This window comes from Macrobrachium nipponense, chromosome 13 (genome assembly GCF_015104395.2).
Source record: "Macrobrachium nipponense isolate FS-2020 chromosome 13, ASM1510439v2, whole genome shotgun sequence".
Classification (NCBI taxonomy): domain Eukaryota; kingdom Metazoa; phylum Arthropoda; class Malacostraca; order Decapoda; family Palaemonidae; genus Macrobrachium; species Macrobrachium nipponense.
This window is the reverse complement of record NC_087206.1, coordinates 55,747,815-55,767,130: the sequence shown is the minus strand read 5'-3', so window position 1 is coordinate 55,767,130 and position 19,316 is coordinate 55,747,815. Positions and strand designations below refer to the sequence as shown.

Sequence of the window (19,316 nt, the reverse complement as noted above, 5' to 3'; positions counted from 1 at the left end):
ACGTCTTTTATGTTTAGAGCAAATGCCATGGAAGAATAACTATCTTGGAAATAATTTGAGCAACCATAGAAAGAGTATTTAGCGTGCGTTGAACGTGTTTTGAAAACACTTATGAAGAAGAGCGACCTGAGAGCTGAAGATATGGATGGTTATAGGTGGGGTTCTGGTGGGTGGGCGGGGGTAACGTAGCAGCAGCATATTCAAGCGTCCCATGTGGTGTAACCCCACAACCTGCCATCACACGGTCTTCGCCGCATATTTTAGAATATACTACCACAAAATATCAAGTTGACCCATATCACGTATTCCAGTGCCACCAATAGATAGCAAATAATGTTAATGGTTATACTAATAAGGAATGAACTGAAAGTATATAGTAATTTTATTTGTAGACATGCGGCGTGGGTCTATAAAATTAGAACATCTGCCGCCTGTTTGTGTTCTTCCCGCGCATTACTACATTCCACGCGCCTGAAAGTAGTCCTTCGTGTTTTCCAGAAACTCATGTAAATCGACACAATATTATAATATAATGATAGAGATATCTTTTTACACACAATACGTATCCTCGAAGAACATAATAAACATACAAACTGAAGTATGGGAAAAAATTTTTGTTTAAATTGTCCCGCCGCGGTGCCCCCAGAGCCTTGGCGGAGGAATACTAGGGTCTTCTGTTTCCCGCCAAAGAAGAGTGGTAGGCGATCGTACGCAGATGTGTTGACTCTACTCTTAGATATTTTGGTGTTTGTGACAGTGACTTAAGGTGTTCGAGTGAATAACGCATTCAAAGTGGTTACTTAAACTTTATTTGTGAGGATGACAATGTTTCCTAGGGTTGGCGAAAAGCGTCGGATTGACGATATCAAGATAGAAGACGAGGAAGCCATCGGGTCCCTGTGCAGGTAGGTATGGCCGCCCCCCTACTCTCGCACTTTGAATCGTTCGGTAGTATGTGGGCGTTGCTTGGGCAGTTGTCGGACGAAGCTGTTGTTCTTTTAACCTCTGGAGCAGTTGTCACACCAGAACATCTTTATTCAAATGGTAGAGAGATTGTTGAAGCTTGTGTTTTGTCATCAGCTGATTTGTGCCGCCATGCCGGGCGCGGACGATCAGCTGACAGCACCGCACCAGCAGCAGCAGCAGGCTGCCATATGGCCGCTCTGCCACATATCTCCCTTTTTCGACCTATGTGGCGGCCACCTCTCCCTCGCATCCCTTCCATCATTGCGTCGGAGGACTCTTATAGATTGTGATGCTGTATATCCGTGTTTTAAATGTGAATTGATGGCGGTAGAAAGTTTGTTTTCTTCCAACAGCTGATATTGACGTGATCAGCTGATGATGATGATGTTGGGGTCTGAAGTCACATGGAGGAGCCCCGCGCACACTCAGGGTGGGGCCCTCTGCGCTCTCTTATTCTCTTCTCCCTCGAGATAACGCCAATGTCTTCACTTTACCCATCATGGTTTTCCATTGTGTCTATTTCGTCCACTATGCAAATTCAGTTGTCCAAGTCATGGAGCTGTGTTTTCCCGTGGATCGTATCCATGTGAGGCCTTTGTAAAGGGGATCCAGAGATGATGGCTAACCCATTATCCTACGGTTGTTAAAGGTTCCCGGTCCTCGTCAACTCGGTGTCTTACTCAAATATTCCACCGAGGAGCAACAGTTTCTTTGTCTTATTGCCTTATGTCGTGTTAAATACTGAACCAAGAGACGAACCAGGGATTGAAAAGAATATGATTGACCAGCCCTGACATTCTTTTCGTTTGTAGGCAAGTACTAGGTGGTGTCCCTGGATGGTTTATGCACATTTCTCCATCGCACACCTCTGGAGTTTATGATAATGGCCTAGATATTGTACACTTTTTAAGCTAACAGATTTATGAAATTGACTCCGAATAGCCTAGCCTAGCCAATTTTGGTTATTTCTTTTTGTTAGGATGCTAGCCTACGTGACGCCTGTCATGCCTTACTTGTAAGCACGTAGACCTGGACTAAAGTACTGTACTATGGTAATGTAATGCTGCCAAGAAAACCATTAACGGTCGTAAGTGTAATTTAATGTCAAGTAGTATGTACACCGAGTAAACCGTGTAAATTTTCGTTGCAACATTATTAGATTTCTTATCAATGGATATGCAATTAAGGATTATCTAGTACGATTTAGGCCTTAGTTTGTGATCATAAATACGGTGTTCCTTTGTTTATAGCGATTAGAATGTAGTATTATCCGTAGTTCTCATAATCGGTAGTCCTTTTTATCGTGGTGCTGATGATGTGAGTTTTAAAAAGAGTATATCATTCAGCGAAGATAGAGGTTTATATTTATATATATATATATATATATATATATATATATATATATATATAATTGTATAGTGTGTGTGAAAAGTTCTCTTCGCTTTCTTTACATAGGCAGCGCATGATATCAAGAGTATCAAAGGTACGATTTCCTAAAGATTTTGTAAGACAATATGCAGGAAGTTACATGTATACCGACATGTCCGTAACGTACGTGGTGTGGTTTTATTATGCTCTGATAATGCTTCGGTGTGCCTGTCAAACACATCTCCAGCAGGTGCGTCACCGGGATCATCACTGAAGGTGACTGAGAGCGTTGGTTGGACTTGGCGTTAATAGGGGTTTCCATGATGTTGGTTGTCGTCGGATAATGGGCTAATGTTTAGCAACTGTCTTACGGTCTCTGATTTTGCAAATGACTGCAATTTATACGTGTTGACTATTGTGGTAGTTTCACTGCTATTTCCAGTTCATTTATTGTATTAGGTCGAGAATTCCCAATTTGATCAGTGTCTGCGTAAACATAAAATCATTAATTTTCTTGTGTGTTCATATATCTCTTCCTTCGTAATGCGTATGATTACTGGCTTTGAAGTAGAGAACAAAATAGTCATTGATGATATTTTCTGTGCGAAGGCGCGTTTCCACCTGTTCTTGTTTTGAGGCCATTTGCCGGAAAAGATTTAAAGGGTAGTTTTATGTTGGGGGAGAAGGTTGGTGTCTGGTGCGGAATAAAGTTGTAAACACGTTAGCGTAACTACGCTTACTCGTGGCCATCTTAGGCCCATGATTGGTTACCTACCCAAAACATTGCCAGCGCTCTCTCTCTCTCTCTCTCTCTCTCTCTCTCTCTCTCTCTCTCTCTCTCTCTCTCTCTCTCTCTTCATACGGACTACTATGACGTCAGGCCTGTCCGTTTATTGTAAGGTTCCTCGGCTCATTGCTTGTTGTGATAGACCATTTTTATCCGTTACTTTAAACTTTTAAGGCTCAATGTTTTTTTTTTTAATTTTAAAAGAGCGATCTTGTATAATTTACCGTGATTTTCTTAAATTAATTACTGCTAAAGTAATTAATTTGTTTGTAAATCTTATGTAAATGAAGAATTCATCTTTTCAAGAGTTAATGGTTGACATTTTCATGATGACATGGTGTAGTTTATCCTTATAAATTAGGCTACTAATATTACGTTGCCCAGTAGCTTCATCGAAAATTTGTGTTAGCTAAGAATAGGAAAGCCAATTGGGATTAAAATTATATATATATATACATACATACACACACACACACATATATATATATATATATATATATATATATATATATATACATGGACTTGAATGTTTGTATCTTGAACCATGAACTTTCTTACCATATGTCCCCAAGTTTTATCTTGTGATTATGGAGTTTGCTGGTCGTGATTTCCAAGAATGATTTGGCAGTTATGTAGAGGGAGGAAAAAAGCGTTTGCTCAAGTGTGAATTCGTGAAGTTTTAAAGAATGTTACAAGATTAGAAAAAAAAATAATAACATAGCCTGGCCATAACAGGAAACTTGAAAAAATGTGTTGTTTAGCCTCGCTACCGAAAATGCTACATTCATATAATTGCGTGTGTAATTACTTAGTACAATTTGGTGTTGTAGTAGTCTTGGAAGATCTGAAACGAAATATATTATACAGCATGCATACTAGGGGTGGATTCTTTATAATGATTTTGTGTTCACCTGAAGAGTCGTGTTGCCCAGTGGTGAGGTTGCAACCCAGAATGACCTCTAGAATTCTAGTTATGCGTATATGCAGTCAAAGAAACTTTCGGTGAAACGATCTGGCTCAAGGGACAGGTGTCCAGTGCCCCAGAGTGATTCCAATAAGCATCCTGATTCTTAAGAAAGTTGGTTTTTACCGGGGTTCTATGAATGGCTTTGGGTAACGGAATTCACAGTTTTGACTTCAGTACAGTACAGTAGTGAGGATTTTGAGATTTCCCTTCATGCTAGTTATGTATGTATGTAATGTATATATATATGTGTGTGTGTGTGTATCTGGTCATTTACCAGATACATATGAAATTTTAATAGTTACGAGGGCATTGTGGCTATTATAGCAACTTATATATATCTATATATTAATATTCATATATTATATATATAGATATATATATATATATATATGCACATACAAAATTGGGGTCGGTTTGACAGCGGAAATAGGTGGGGATGTCGGGGTAGGAAGAGGACAGCTGAGTCATTCCCTCCCACGTATCTTATGGTTGCAACACGCCACCAGCGCCTCCAAATGAATTTGCACCGCGTTTCTTCCTATCCGCTAGAAGCTTTTGGTTATCGGGCTGTTAGTTCACATCACTTTGGTATGATAATTAACAGCGGCTTGGTGAAATAGGTAAGCCATTAGAAATTTTTAGTCAAAATAGTGTTAAGTTGCACTCCCTTTACTTAAGTGTAGTGACACTTGACAGGTAGTTTGACCATAACAGGATGAAAAGGCCTTAGGCTTAGGGTGTAAACAGATGACAAGATATGAAACATTCTGGCTTTACGTAATCTTATTTTATATATTTCTGTTAAGAAATGCTTTCCTTTAAATACTGTGGACAATCGAACATATGTATCAGTATAGTTGTAGACAGCTGAAGGTATATCGACATTGCAGCTACTTTGCTATCGTAGAGTGATGTGTTCGTGTTAAATTCTTTCTCTGTCTTTCTTATCTTTCCTATGTAGTTATTGTGCTGGTAAAGCGTGTGTCATGCATAGTTTCCATTTTTTATTCAGCCAATTTACTGAATTCCAGATATGAGGGTAAGGTAATTAGGCCTGACCCTGTGGAAAATATCCTTTGGGCCTAGGAATGTATTCCCTAGACAATAGTAACACAAAAAATGAAGGTGATTTTGAAGATAGAATCAGATGAGGCGTCAGACTTTGCTAGGCCTTAAAAGATTAACTTCAAGGATATTTTGTGTCAGATGTACTCCCTAAGTTCGCAGCTGAATCAGATGATGTTATCCCACTGATGTTTCTATAGCATTTCGAGACTCTTCTCTTCGTGTTTGTTGGAAAATTGGATATTTTCCCGTACTTTGTATCTTATAAAGGAAGATTTAAAAGGCATTTCAGCGTTTTTATTTTCAATTCAAATTATACTGCCCTCATTACACACACACACACACACACACACACACACACATATATATATATATATATATATATATATATATATATATAATATATATATATATATAATTTCTTTTTCGCGTAGTCTAGTAACTTCTCAGTTAATCATTTTCTGGCGTGATCGGTAGCTTGTAGAATTCGTACCCAGGTGATACACATCACAAATTCTCACCCTCTTACTCTTCCATTTATCGTCCTTGGAAGATAAGGTAGCTACAGTTTTGGGAGGATTGTCCATCATTTTGTTTGGGTGAATGTAGAATCTCATTTATCCTTCAGTTTAACCTTTGGGGTTTGGCTAATCATTTACCAGAAAACAGTTGTATTTGCTCCTCGAACGAGCACTGGCATCCTTGTGCTGCCCGTCGTTCACCGGACGATTTGTGTATGTGATGTATCGCATCTTGTTGATGTTTTCAGGTTACTTCCTATCCAATTTTGTTGCTGTTGTTGAGGTCACTTATCAAATTTAGTCCACCCGGAAAATTTGGCTTCAGTGTGCTGTGTTGTGCTGTTGACGTTGGTGTGGTCGCGGGAATGGCAGTCACACGCTCTCCTCTTCGTCCTTACTGAAATACTTGAGTGGCCAAGGCCATTCGATTGAGGTTGCCACGCGATCAGCTGTCTGGTCGATGAGCAAGTGTATTATTTTTTGACAATGAAGTTGCTGTTTGTATTCAGTTGTGGTTTTTGTTTACATTCTATAATGGTACCTATTTAAAAGTAATAGTCAATTTTAAAATAGTTTAGTAACGTGCACAGTTTCAGTTTAATGCCCATAGTATTTCTCCATCAAAGCCAGCCTTTGTTTCCGTGTTGTTAACGGAGTGGAGGCGGGCGAGGGAAGTTGGGTATTATGCCCGGCTTGCAGGCGTGAGAGAATGCCAAATATGCGTGGCATGCCATGTCCGGAAGGGTTGCCTCTCGTTCTTCCTCGCTTTGGATTTTCCTCATCTTCGTGGTTAAGCCGGTTTAATTATGATTTTCTCTATTACGTACATATCTGAAACACTGAACTATCCTTCTCTAATTATGTGAAACTGGTTGCTTAAGGGGGGAGGGGGCATGTTGTTGTGGGGCGTTCGATGTTTTGCTGATTTTACAGTGCCAGTCTTTGGCTATGTGATTGAGATTTTAAGTAAGTAAGTACAGCCTGTAGTCTTTAATTTAATAAAAATGTAAACCCACGGGATGCACATTACAGATCTAATTTTCATTTACGTCTAACTATCGTTTGCATTACTCCACGTATTTTTCCGAAAAGCAATAAGTTTTCATATAGGCTATGTAAGAGAAAATAGTAAATTTTGACTTGTAGGGTGGGTGGGTGGTTGGTCCGGGAAGTGTGAGGGTGCAGCGGAGGGGAACGGGGTGGTGTGGGGTGGGGTTGTGGGGGTAGGATGGGGTCTGTGTTCCCTGTGTTCCGGCAGACGTCTAGACAACGGTGCCAATCGATTGCCAGGCTTGCGGGCGAATGAGGCCAACGCAGATGGGCTTTACCTATATGTATGTATGTCGACCATATGACACTTTCAGTTTCACGGCAGAGGTTTAATGATGTCGAAGTTGTACGATTATATATTTAAGGAAATTATATTTAATGGAGTGTTGGATCTCGATGAAAAGAAAAGTTCTTTCTTATTCCTTCTTACTTTTCGGTCACTTTATAGTTTTGCTGATAGATTTAAAATCATTACCAACGTCAGAGATTTTGCTTGAACTTGATGTAGGTGGCGTTTTAAGTACATTGATTTTAAGACCTTTTGGACGGAAATTAGAAAGCACTGTCGTCGTCTCTTCCAGCATGTGGAATGATCATTATATATATAATAATGAAATGTTCTTTGAGAAAAGGTATTTTGGGACTTGTTTCATAGTTAACCCCTGTATTTTCCCTAAAAAGAACACACGGCATTTTTCTCCCTTTTGTTTGAGAGGTCGATTCGTGTGGTCACTTGTACCTTGATTTGGCAACGTCGTAAGTAGTGGTGTAGGTCGTAGTACATTGCAGCTAACTGTGACAGTGCTGTTCTTGTCTTTAGAAAATCACACAATTGTTGCATTAATGATTTAGTTGGAATTGCTGTATATGCTTGTGTGCTTCCATTAATAATATATGAACTGGTTGTTGATAAGTTTGAGAAGGTAATAATGCTTTGCTTAGTGCCTTACACCGAAGCAGTAAATGTTGACTTTTGTCAACAGGTGTTTGGTGAATCTCTCTCTCTCTCTCTCTCTCTCTCTCTCTCTCTCTCTCTCTCTCTCTCTCTCTCTCTAACATAAATCTCTACATATTTTTCTCATAATTTTAAAGTCAGATGTCATCACCAAGATGTGCTTTCTTAATTCTCTCAGTGTCTGGGTTCAGGGAACGACTTAAAGGTGATCTTGCCACATAAGAGATCATTGGGGGAAGATATGGTGATTTAATTGGCTTAATGCTGTTGTCTTTAGTAGTAGGCCAACGTAAGTGTTGATTAGGTCGCTGTTTTTCCGCGACGGTGTGTTGTAGTTTTAGCCATATTGCGAGTGATGTTTTATGTTAACCTCTTATGCAACTGTTGAAGTATAAGATGTTATTTGGATTTTCACATTTATAGCACCACTATACATAATCAGTGGTTATAAATATAAAGCAATGGTGTTGGAAAACTGGTAGTGAAGGGCAAATGAGTCAAACAACGTGGCGAGAGTGAGTTAGGCCTAAGCGCGGTCTCTTCCTTCCCTAAGGGTTACTACGAACATGGAGTACGCAGGATTGGAGAACGGAGGGGAAGAATTGTTCCAAGGGTCGTGGAGTCCGTTTCTCTCTCGTTGACGGTGCTTCGAAAGGGTGAGGGAGGAATGCATCATAACAGCGTCTCCTGCTCCCATCTCGGGTTCAATGTGACTTTCGATTCTTTTGGAGCGTTTCGATGACGATGGATGTCACGCTTTTTAGAGAATCATTTTGTAACAGTTCAGATCACGTCTTCCACGAAAAAAGTTTATTGCTTGGAATATATATTATATATTTTATATATATATATAGATATATAATATATATAATATATATATATATATACACAATGTGTGTGCCCGCGCGCGCGACCAACAATTAAACATATTTCGTTAACGAGAAATAGTCCACATGGAATGGTAGTATGCATCCATCATGCCATATTGCAGTTATTATAGCGACGTAAATCGTTGACAAAATTAGATGTGGTTTAGGTGCATTTATGTTTACTATCAGATGGCAAGATAGCGTATTATGCTGTTGCTTGGCTGTCATGGTGGGTTCTTTATTTAGGAATCGGCTGACTGTGAAGGACGGTCTATATGGGACTGGGCTTTTCGGAGAGGCCGCGCCCCAGACTGCGTTATTGCAGTCGTATGTGGTTGTTGGATTCATTCGTAGGTCTCTTGAACAGTTTTATGTTCATTATGCTGCATGAAGTTTATTTTGATTTTGGCAATATTTCAAGTATTTTCAAGTATTGCCTTTGAAATTTGTGTAAACATTTTCGTGTTCCATGTATTGATCCGCTTTGCACACGATTTCCTATTTTATGAAAGTGCATTTTAAAACACATTTTGCTTTAGAAGTTGCAGCGAAATCATACATGATGAATACGGCCAGTTTGTTTTTGGAGTGCATTTTAGTGTGTAACAATATAGGACAATGTTGTCGACGACGAAATCAAAGCTACTCTGTGTTTGCTACTTATCTTTTTTTTCTTTCTTTTTTTGTAAATTTATACATCCATATATATACATATTTTTACATAGTAATCTCATGTACGATATAGTCTTTGCACAGCGAATTTGAGACTTACAAGGTGGTGGTTGGTATTGCTGGCACAGCATGAATTTTACTGTTCGCAACTATTGCCAGTGAATAGGCTTGGAAAAAGTATCTAGTCAAGAATTGCAAGCTGTGGAGGTCTTTGCTTTGGGTCGGCGATGTTGGTGTACTTGAGGGTGTTGCAGGTATTGACGGGAAAGAACTTGATCCTTTGTATCCACAGTTTTTTGTCGAGTGTGACTCCTTCCCTTCTAAAATCTGTCATTTTAAGACGAGTGATATCTTAGTGAATATAGAAAGTGATCATTTTCTAGTTTTATACGTTCTCCGTACAGTGTTATAATGTCAAATATATTGGTTACTTGCAGATTGGGCGGCCGACCCGTTTCTCCCAAGACAGCCATGGAGCAAGAAAAGCGCATTAGGCGTGAAATCGCTAACAGCAACGAACGCCGTAGAATGCAAAGTATCAACGCTGGATTTGCTTCCTTGAAGACCCTTCTGCCCCATCACGAAGGCGAAAAACTAAGCAAGGTAAGGTCAACATTCACATTACCAAAGTTACTTGTGAGGAGAAGTTGGTGTCCAAAGAACGAATGTCCTTTTGATTTGGATGTGAAGTTGAGAACCGAGCTGGAGGTAAATTTTCCCATCCGCTTCACTGTTTAGGTTTTATATTTTATATATTATATATATATATATAATATATATATATATATATATATATATAGATATCTATATCTATATATATATATATATAAAAAAATGAGTATGACGCCAAAGAAAATGTTAATTGAAGTTCACTAAGATTAATTAGGCCCCCCTAAGCTCTGGTGGCCAGTTAAAAAGTAAACAATTTCTCTAGGAAAAAAGTCACGTTAATTAGGGAAAAAAATCACAATAATTTACAATCTTTTGTTTATGTTTTTACAGTAACCCATAGCGGGCTTGTTCTAACACGCCGCAAAGATGATATCTGGGTTAAAACCGTTGGGGGCTACTATCTAGGAAATATTAAAGTGACCTTTTTCTACTTGATTCGTATGTTGACACCACTCCAAGGAAGAGCTAAGTTACAGTCGAAATTATGTCCTTGTTCAGGATGACCACCAGAAATCATTGGCAGCTGAATGATGAAAGGGGGAAAGCAGAGCGCGCTCGGTTTCTGGACGCCTGGTGAATGACCTTGGTTATACACCAAAACGAAATGGCAGGGATCATTATCCTTAGCTAGGAACTGCGTGATATAAGGAAAGAGCTATAGTTTACTGAATTATCCGTGGATTGTACCATAGAAATGGAGTGATGTAATTTAGAAGGGTTACCTGTCCTTGCCATAGTGGTGCACGGTAATCATTACTTAAGAATCTGAACAGGGTTCCTAACTGTAACTCCTATCATTCCTTTGACTGTGGTACCTACGTCTTTCATTCCTTTGAGTGTACCTCCGTTTATGTTCTCATACTGACATTTTACGTTCCACTCTCATTAAAACCAAGTTCAAAAAGCTCGAAAAAACTTGTCATCAGAAGAGCGACGTTTGTTTCGTCTTCACCAGATTTAATGGGGACAACATTCCTTCAACATAGGCTGAAGAATTTGGCAATACAAGGCCACACATGAAGTGAGACAATAAACTACACTTAGGCTGACCATTTCCTTCTAATAGATCCCTTAAATTATGCCAAAAATTCAGGTACTTCCTGAGAAAGCATGGGATGGATGCACCGTCTCCTATGGCCAAATAAGACACCGCCATTCTTCCTGTAAGTCATCAAGCTGATGCTCAGACACTAAAGAAGGGAAGTTCAGGGCAAGTTTGGTGATGGACATCATCTGTCTTTCAGTACTTGTTGCTTCCTTTGTCTCCATGTTGCGCAACATAGCAATGACACTCTTCTCTTAAAGGAAAACTCTGGCATATCAGACAAGAACACTAAGCAGCTGTCTGAACGAAACCTGCTTTCATTTTTCCCTATGCCGTCTGTTTCAGGACTTTCTGTACATCATTTTCAAGATTCCGGAGGTTTTCACATTTTTATTTCAAGCTTTCAATTTGTTCAAGATCTTGAAAGGTTTTTCAAGCGCTGGTAGGCTCTGGACTAGTGAGCAGTGGGCAACAGACGGTGAAGTCTGGCGAGCGCGCTCGTGGTGCAAATTTCAACAGCTCTTTGATGTAAGGAAAAAAAGAAGAAAGTGCTTTCGTGAAGAACGCGGCGCTCTTATAACATAACATGGGGATCCGCGCTTGCGCACAACGCCGAACGTGTCAGTTCAGGAAGAGCAGATACAATTCGTAAATAAGGAGTTGACTAAATCTGTATGCCAAATAGTGCTGAAAGGGCGCTAACTCAGCTGTATTACTGCTGGAAGATTTTGAATCCAAACATTGCGATTTAAATACTATTTTGTGCTATGAATGAACTCTCCGAAGAGGTTGAAGATGAAATACCAGAAAGAGGTAATGTAATTATGAATAATGGAAAAAATCAAAAGTCACGTGCGAAATAGAAATTAATTCTATTAAGCAAAAGGAAGGATGGAGCAATAAGTGAACGACTTGAATATATGAGGGCGATAATTTAATTGGTAGCATCGGAAACTTGCCGGAATGTGATTATGGATGAATTCACACGTCATGAAGTGGCATCAGTAATTAATCAACTTGATGTTAAAACACCAGGTTAAGGTGGAATAACGCAGAGGTCATTTTTTGGTGAACCGGAAATAACTGCTGCTAACTAGTCTGTTGATTTTAGAATATCAAGAGGAAATAAGTTTGATTGGGAACTGGGAAGACAGATAGTTAAAGTACCAAAGGTCACCTAACTGAATGTGGTAATTCTAGTTGCAGTGCACATAATTAGGTTGTACTTTAAAGTATAAAATATGAGTATTCTCAAATCTGGAGATAAATAATGATTAAAAGTGTAGAGATGAAAAGGTTGCCAAATTGAAGGTTTTAGAAAGAATATTGTTCACCTAAAATCGAGGACTTCAAAACATTTTGAAATGAAGATTACGTTTACATCAAGGATTAGCCCTTACACCAATCTATGCGAATTGTTATATGCATGTTACATACTACAAGCTGAAAAAGAAAAAGAAAAATTTCTACGTTGAGTAAGAGATTGTCTAGAATCTTCTGAATTGGGTAGTGTCAAGGTAAATGTGAGTTGTACAAGATATGAGACCGAGACTCAAAACTGGAAGAGAATTTCATGGGCTTGAAATCTATTTAAAGCCGGGGGGAAAATTTTGAAACCAAGGTTGGAAGAGGATAAAAGCAGTTGGGGGAAATGCAGAGTTAGTGTGGCAAAATAATTCCTAAGGAACTGCCAATAAAGCTTCATTGCACTGTATCATAAAAAGAACGAGGGACAGAAGCAGGAGCAAACGAGGAAGGAAGAAGAAGACTGGGGATGCTTGCTGAGGTCCTGGATGTTGGTGGTCGCGCACTGAGAGGCTGGAAAATGAGAAGTGCCAGGGTGGTCAAGATAAAGTGATCATGAGAAGAGTTTACCCATGCTATGATAGGGTGGTAGGAAAGTTGAGGGGTAGGCAAAGGGATATAGTAGATGACAAGATACAGTGAAAGGATGATTGGGAGAAGGGTTAAACGGAGCCAGACGTTTTCGATAGATAGCTGGAGTATGCATCAAGGCCCAACAAGCCAAGGACCCTAGCCAATCAAATACCATACCGGGATACCCAGTACACCATAGTACACTTAATATTTGAACATTAATGCACGAAGTAAGTATAAGTAAAAATAAAAAAATATTTTTAATATTTTTTATTTCTTTAAATTCAATACAAAGTAAAAGTAAAATTGGAGAAAGGGCTGCATTTTTTCTAGAGTTAAACAGTAATTTTGAAGCACATTAAAAAAGGGGAGGAACACTGCTGTCATTTTGATTTGTGACTATGTTGTTGGTATCTGGTTAGCCCACAAAGCAGGAATATAAGATGAAAAAAGATGGTATAAGGTTGTTTATAAAATAAGGGATAGTAAAAAATAGTTATATACTGATAAAATCTTACATGGGTAACTACAGAAAACTATTTACAATAAAATACATAGATTTTTTGTAAAGTCAACTTTGATACAATTCTCAGTGCAGTTCTGTTAGAATTGTAAAATATTGTATATTTTCTGTAATAAAAAGTAAGTAATTAAGTATATTTTATAAAACTTCATTTTATAAAAAATATTTTTTATCATCATTGTGACTTTCATTCACAAAAATTAATCCACTTGGCGATAACTGGCACTTTTGGGGAATTTATTTATACAATAGTCAATAGTTTCTTCTGCTTCGGCGATGGTTCCAACCATGGTCTGCTTGAGTAAAAGATTGGTACAGATTTTGGCCATGCATCTCTCTCTCTCTCTCTCTCTCTTCTCTCTCTCTCTCTCTTCTATATATATATATATATATAGATATATATATATATCATAATATATATATATATATATATATATATTTATATATATATACATAACATACATACATACATACACACACATACAACAAACATACACTAGTGTGGGTGTAAACCCAGTTTATTTACAAGGAATCCTAATGAAATATAATCTTATCAAAAGCTTTTATAACCTTATTTTCTGCAGGCGCCCATTAAGAAAAGTTCATCTAGCTTGGTGTATTGTGCCAGTATATGTTTGCGTTGGCGTTGTTCTGTATGTACTTATATTAGAAAAGATCATGTGCAAGGAATTTAATTGGCGCCGACATTATTTTACCTTCGTAAAACATAAAGAAACTTCATACTCCCCTTAGTAAGCGGCTTGAAACGCGCCTTGGCCCGCGTTCCAGATCTTGGATGGTTTTGAAGAGATCATTGTCGAGTGGAGGTAACTTTTCTGGTGGGCTTGTTGGTAATAAATGAGTCCAAGTAGGTGTGGTGAGTGCGAGGCGTCGCGGAGCTTCTCGTTACACCGGTCATTGTAGTAGTATAGTAACTTTGTCCTTGGATGTTGGTCGTGCGGTGAATGGGATGGTTTCTTCACCTGAGCCGGTTAAGTTTTCGCCGGGATAAAAATGTGTGATAAAAACACAAAACATGGTGCTGTAGAGTAGCTTGGTACCCAACCCTTCAGTCTCGACTCCGTCATTTTCTTGTGGTTTGTCATGGACAGTTAGTTCCCTTTACCAAAACAGCCATTGTATAGAAAAAAAAAATCAAGGAATATCAGCAAATAAGTATCTTTTTCATCTTTTATTAGAGATAATATACAATATTTTACAATTTTAACAATTACATTAAGAAAATATTAGTAACTACAATGCTTTGCACGTCCAATTTTTATGCCTTCAGTTTTAAACGGGTTAATAGCTTTTTTATTATATTCGGTAAAATTTGCTAGGCGACGTATATATATATATATATATATATATATATATATATATATATATTATATATATATAGATATATATATCAATTATAATAATAGTGTGCGCGCGAATGAAAGTCAAGGATATCGTGCAAAGTTGTGGAAAACGGCATCTTTTGTTGTATGTATGATCGAACTGTCAGAGCTACCTCTGGCTATCAGCTGACGAAAATGACATTGGTACTTATATATTTTATTTTTATTTTTCCAAAGCCTTTCTTGTTCGATAATATATCGAATACTTAGTTATGAGTGTTTACACACGTAGGCTCATGTGCGTTTGTGTATGTGGAAGAGAATGTGTCATGAATGGTAGTGTGTGGCGGGAACTATCAGCTGGCTGGTCAGAGGAGGAGGGTCCCTGTCGTGTTGGTGGGGGAGGATCCGTGGTAGGGCTGAGAAGACAGTTCCCGCCGTTGAACGGCCCCCGCTTTTATCGTCTTGTGAAAATGATGCTGTACTTTGACTCAGTTCTGCATATTTTGGGCACATATGGCTTTTTTCTTCACTCCCAATTGTCCTTTTATTTGAAACACTTGAGTTATTTATCTGGTGAAGGTAAAGGGTGTGTCCCTTTTATCTGCGTTGTTTAATATTGAGCCAGCTGATTCCGTTTCCATGGAGACGATCGACCGTGCGTAGCCTCGCCCCGCCCCATCTGTTATGTCTGTTGGCCGCGTGCGTGGTGAGGGTGAAAATATCAAACGTGGCAGATTGTATCAAAATCCCTGCAAGAAGTGATTCAACAAAACCTACGTGAAGGTAATATTTCATGTGGAAGATCTTACCTATGATCTGTGCTAAGGAAGGGAGACAGATTAGCAGCAGCGTTCCCGGCTATGACAGTTGGGCCACGTGGTTGGCGTGGGGTTGGTGTGAGGCTAGCGGCGACCATGTGGCGCGCATTTCAGGACCCCGCACCGTTCCTGCATTGTACACTCACTGCTAAAAACTGCATTGCTGCTTGTGTTTGAACCGAGTACTATTTAAAAACATACTGAATCTACCGTTAAGCTTCCTTTTAGTGCAATGAGTATGTCGGTGCCATCAGAAAGTGTCCTTTTACCGGGTAGGGATTGACTCTCTCTCTCTCTCTCTCTCTCTCTCTCTCTCTCTCTCTCTCTCTCTCAAGTTGACGCCACGTGATACTACCCAGCTGACTGCAATCACAACCCGCCAACATGAAAAATGGCGGGAAAGAAACTATTTTAGGGATCTGAATGTGGTGTAATGTGGATTTCAGTTCACGTAAGATGATTGGTTTCACTTGTTGGGATGAAATATTTATTGCTTTAGTAGATAATCAGGTCTATGGTGACAGGTTAATTTGCCAACTTTTCGTCCGTTGTTGCTGGGTTCTGAATGATGCAGAGATCACTACTGCGGTTAAAAGGAGCAGCTTTTCGCTTTTAAGTGACCTTCAATTTGTCGGAAAAAACGAACCTAATAAGTAAACTGTAAGGAGGTAAAACATTCAAATGCTGTTATCGTTTTCAATAAAGGTTTTAATGGTGGCTGGTAATGAAAGGAAGAAAGTCACATTGATTTATGCTGGAAATGATTAAAGTAATAAAAAAAATATTTTGGATTTTTCATAATGATCACAAGGGTTGTCGTGATATTTGCAGGCTTGTATATTTACGGTTATCCCCAAACGGGCTTGTACAAAATACGCCGCGAAGGTAGACATAATGGATTAAACAGGGGGGGTCACTGTTTAGGGAAAATAAATGTGACTTCGCTTATTGTACCTTTTTTCGTTTTATTTGTTTACACAAGAATGTTGATGTGACGTCATAGTGTACTACTTGGGTCTCAACATTTTTTTCCTACTTGTATTCCGAGTTAAAACGAAAAAAAATAGTTTCATAGGAAGGGTTTTTATTTTCACACTGAGCTGAAGCTGAATGGAAAAAATTTTCTGAAAACTAATAGTACCGCGAGTAATTTTGTGTTCTGATGGATGGTTATCATGAGTAACCAAATGATGAAGTAGGAATAAAAAGGATTATATATATATATATATATATATATATATATATATATATATACATATATATATATATATATATATATATATATTATATATATATATATATATATAATCATAAAATCTTGTATGGATAACTGAAGAAGAATGTTGACATTGAAATACATAGATAATTTGTACACGCTAAAATCCTTTACGTTCTGGTAAATTTAAGTTAATTTTGATAAAATTTCCGTTTATTACTCATTATTAAAATAAAATATTGTACCTATATTTTCTCGAGAAAAAATGGCCATTGATGAATTTATTTAAATTTATATTTTTGCATTGTTAAATATTGCGGACGTTAATTGAAATAGTTCAATTTAAATTTTTCATGTTGAACTTTGCTGACGTACCCAGATCTGTGGCTCTTAATTAGATAACTTCACTTCCGGAGAAACGACTTTCGCTACTAGTGTGTAGAATACAGTAGCAAAAATCTACCAAGTACTGTAAGGTTCCTTTGAAATTCATGAAATACGTGCTGACACTCATCACCCTTGTCAGTGGTGGTTATTGCCAAGACAGGCAGGCAGGAGAGTGGAACAAAATATAGTTTGCGAGTAACGAATGTAGGGACATGGCAGGACGACAGTAAAGATGATACTCTCTCTACCAGCCTGTGACAACGTATAACGTTTATCGTCATCTCCCCTCCCCTGTCAGCTTGAAGTGACTTCAGTTAAGATTCGTAGCATCAGGAGGCCTTTGAAAACAGTGTGACGTATTGTAGTGAGGGCCAAGAAGGAATGAGGTAAGAAGCAAGAACCGCCGCGGTAGGCGGCTCAGCTGTCTTTTCCCTCAACCCCCTTTCTGTTCCCCCCACCCCTCCCCCTATTAGCCTTCAACCGTGTTACCGAAGCGCTATCTCTCTCTCTCTCTCTCTCCTCCCTCTCTCTCTCTCTCTCTCTCTCGTCTCTCTCTTCTCTCTCTCTCTCTCTCCTTCCTGTTCAACTTCACATTCCCCGTCTCCCGTCACCCCTCTAAACCACCAACACAGCTCACAGCGTTTTCAAGGTCAAAAGTACGCTCGAGCCTGTTGGGGTTCCGTCTCTTGTCTGGGTCGCACTCGTGTCGGTTTCGTTGGATTGTTTTGCTGGTATGGGGAGCAGTTTTTTAATATACCATTTATGATTTTATTATATATATATATATATATAATATATATTACCCAATACCACAGGAAAAATACAGCATTTGTTAATTGTCAATCGCTTGCATTTGTTAGTAATGAACTTCTGCTCGTCCTTTCCCTGTAGTAGTAAGAGCAGGGGCTTAAGAGAATGAAGAGGTGTTGTAGGGGAGGGGGTTTCCATCGTGGTTGTGGTAGGGAGGAAGCATGGAGGGGAGAGAAAGCCTCGGACTGAGCGTGATTGCGAAGATGGATTAGGGAAGGTTGGGGTACGACGACTTTCTTGATTGAGGTGGGTGGGTGGTGGCCTCTAAGCGGCAAGTGAAAAGGACCGTTTAGTGTATTGCTGCCATACATTTTGGATGTTTAACGATCTTGTTTTGGTTAAAAAAGAATTGACACAGGGCTACTGAACAACACTTGTTTTCCTTCAACCACCCCCTTACGGTAAACGCAGATTTGGCAACACGCTGGGAAAAGATGTCACACAATTAATATGTTCAGATAGTACTATATCAAAAAATATTTTATTACCAATTTGCCCTCGGTTTTGATTAGATATGTTTGTTATATACACAAGTCTTCTTTTGAAGTACACAAGGAGTCTCGTAAATGCCTACACCCTCTTTTGACTAAGCATTGTACTACAGTACTGTAGCCTAATCTTTCTGCTTCATAACGTACCTCATTCACACTTTCCCACTGAAATTTGAGTTGTCGTGAACGAGTGGAAGATACACATCGAGCCCCTCCACTTTGTAAAATTATTATACAGTAATAACAGTGCACAGCAAGGGATAACAATGATATACAACTTTCTGGAAAAGCGCTGAGTCCGGTGGTGAAAGCAATACTGCTAGACTGAGCAAAACCTACAAGAAGTACTCGCGCTTAGTTACTAAAGCCGTAGTGCCATAGTACGATTGGTACCAAACTTCCCATTCTGAAAAGGGAAGGGCGCATTTTGATGACTAGAAGTAATGAAGTTGTTATCAGAGTAAATCAGTTTGTGATGAGCGTACTTAGTCTTAGTGTGTAACGGTCATTTTCTGGAATCATTCTTCAGTCTCAGGTCAAGGTGTGTAATGGGAGCAGGTCCGCAGGAAACCCTATCATCCCGGATGGTCAAGCTATTCCAACTATTGTATCCTCAACGCTCAGAGATGTTTTGAAAATCAAACTTCATTTTAAATGTGTTTTATTACTTTCCTACACTGTAAATATTTAAATGAAGCCTTTTTTTTCTCTTCTCTCCAGAATACTCATTTTAAAAATCTAGGTTTTTGTCGAAAAGATAGCAAAAGAATTTGCATGTTTACACATCATAGTTGGAGGAACAAATATCAGTTCAGGATACAAGCATAAGCATCCTTTGCCAACATTTATGGTAACATAGTGACTTTTAACAGTTGTTTGGAGTTTATTGTACATTTCCTAAGAAGGCGTA

The 19,316-nt window shown here is 38.7% G+C and overlaps 1 protein-coding gene across 5 annotated transcripts in view; it reads left to right on the top strand.

Moving 5' to 3' along the window:
• The first annotated feature begins 668 nt into the window (after positions 1–668).
• The window catches only part of LOC135225794 (helix-loop-helix protein 11-like), a 34,281-nt gene continuing 15,633 nt past the window's right edge, over positions 669–19,316 (top strand). Inside the window, exons 1-2 of one of the 5 annotated variants that reach the window (XM_064265274.1) lie at positions 669–905; positions 9,658–9,823. In XM_064265274.1, coding sequence (XP_064121344.1) covers positions 820–905; positions 9,658–9,823 — 252 coding nt within the window. In that variant the 5' untranslated portion in view covers positions 669–819. Of the gene's footprint in view, positions 906–1,021; positions 1,045–1,135; positions 1,397–4,579; positions 4,709–6,145; positions 6,172–9,657; positions 9,824–19,316 lie in introns of those variants that run through there. The other 4 variants (XM_064265279.1, XM_064265275.1, XM_064265277.1 and 1 more) reach the window with 4 other exon arrangements.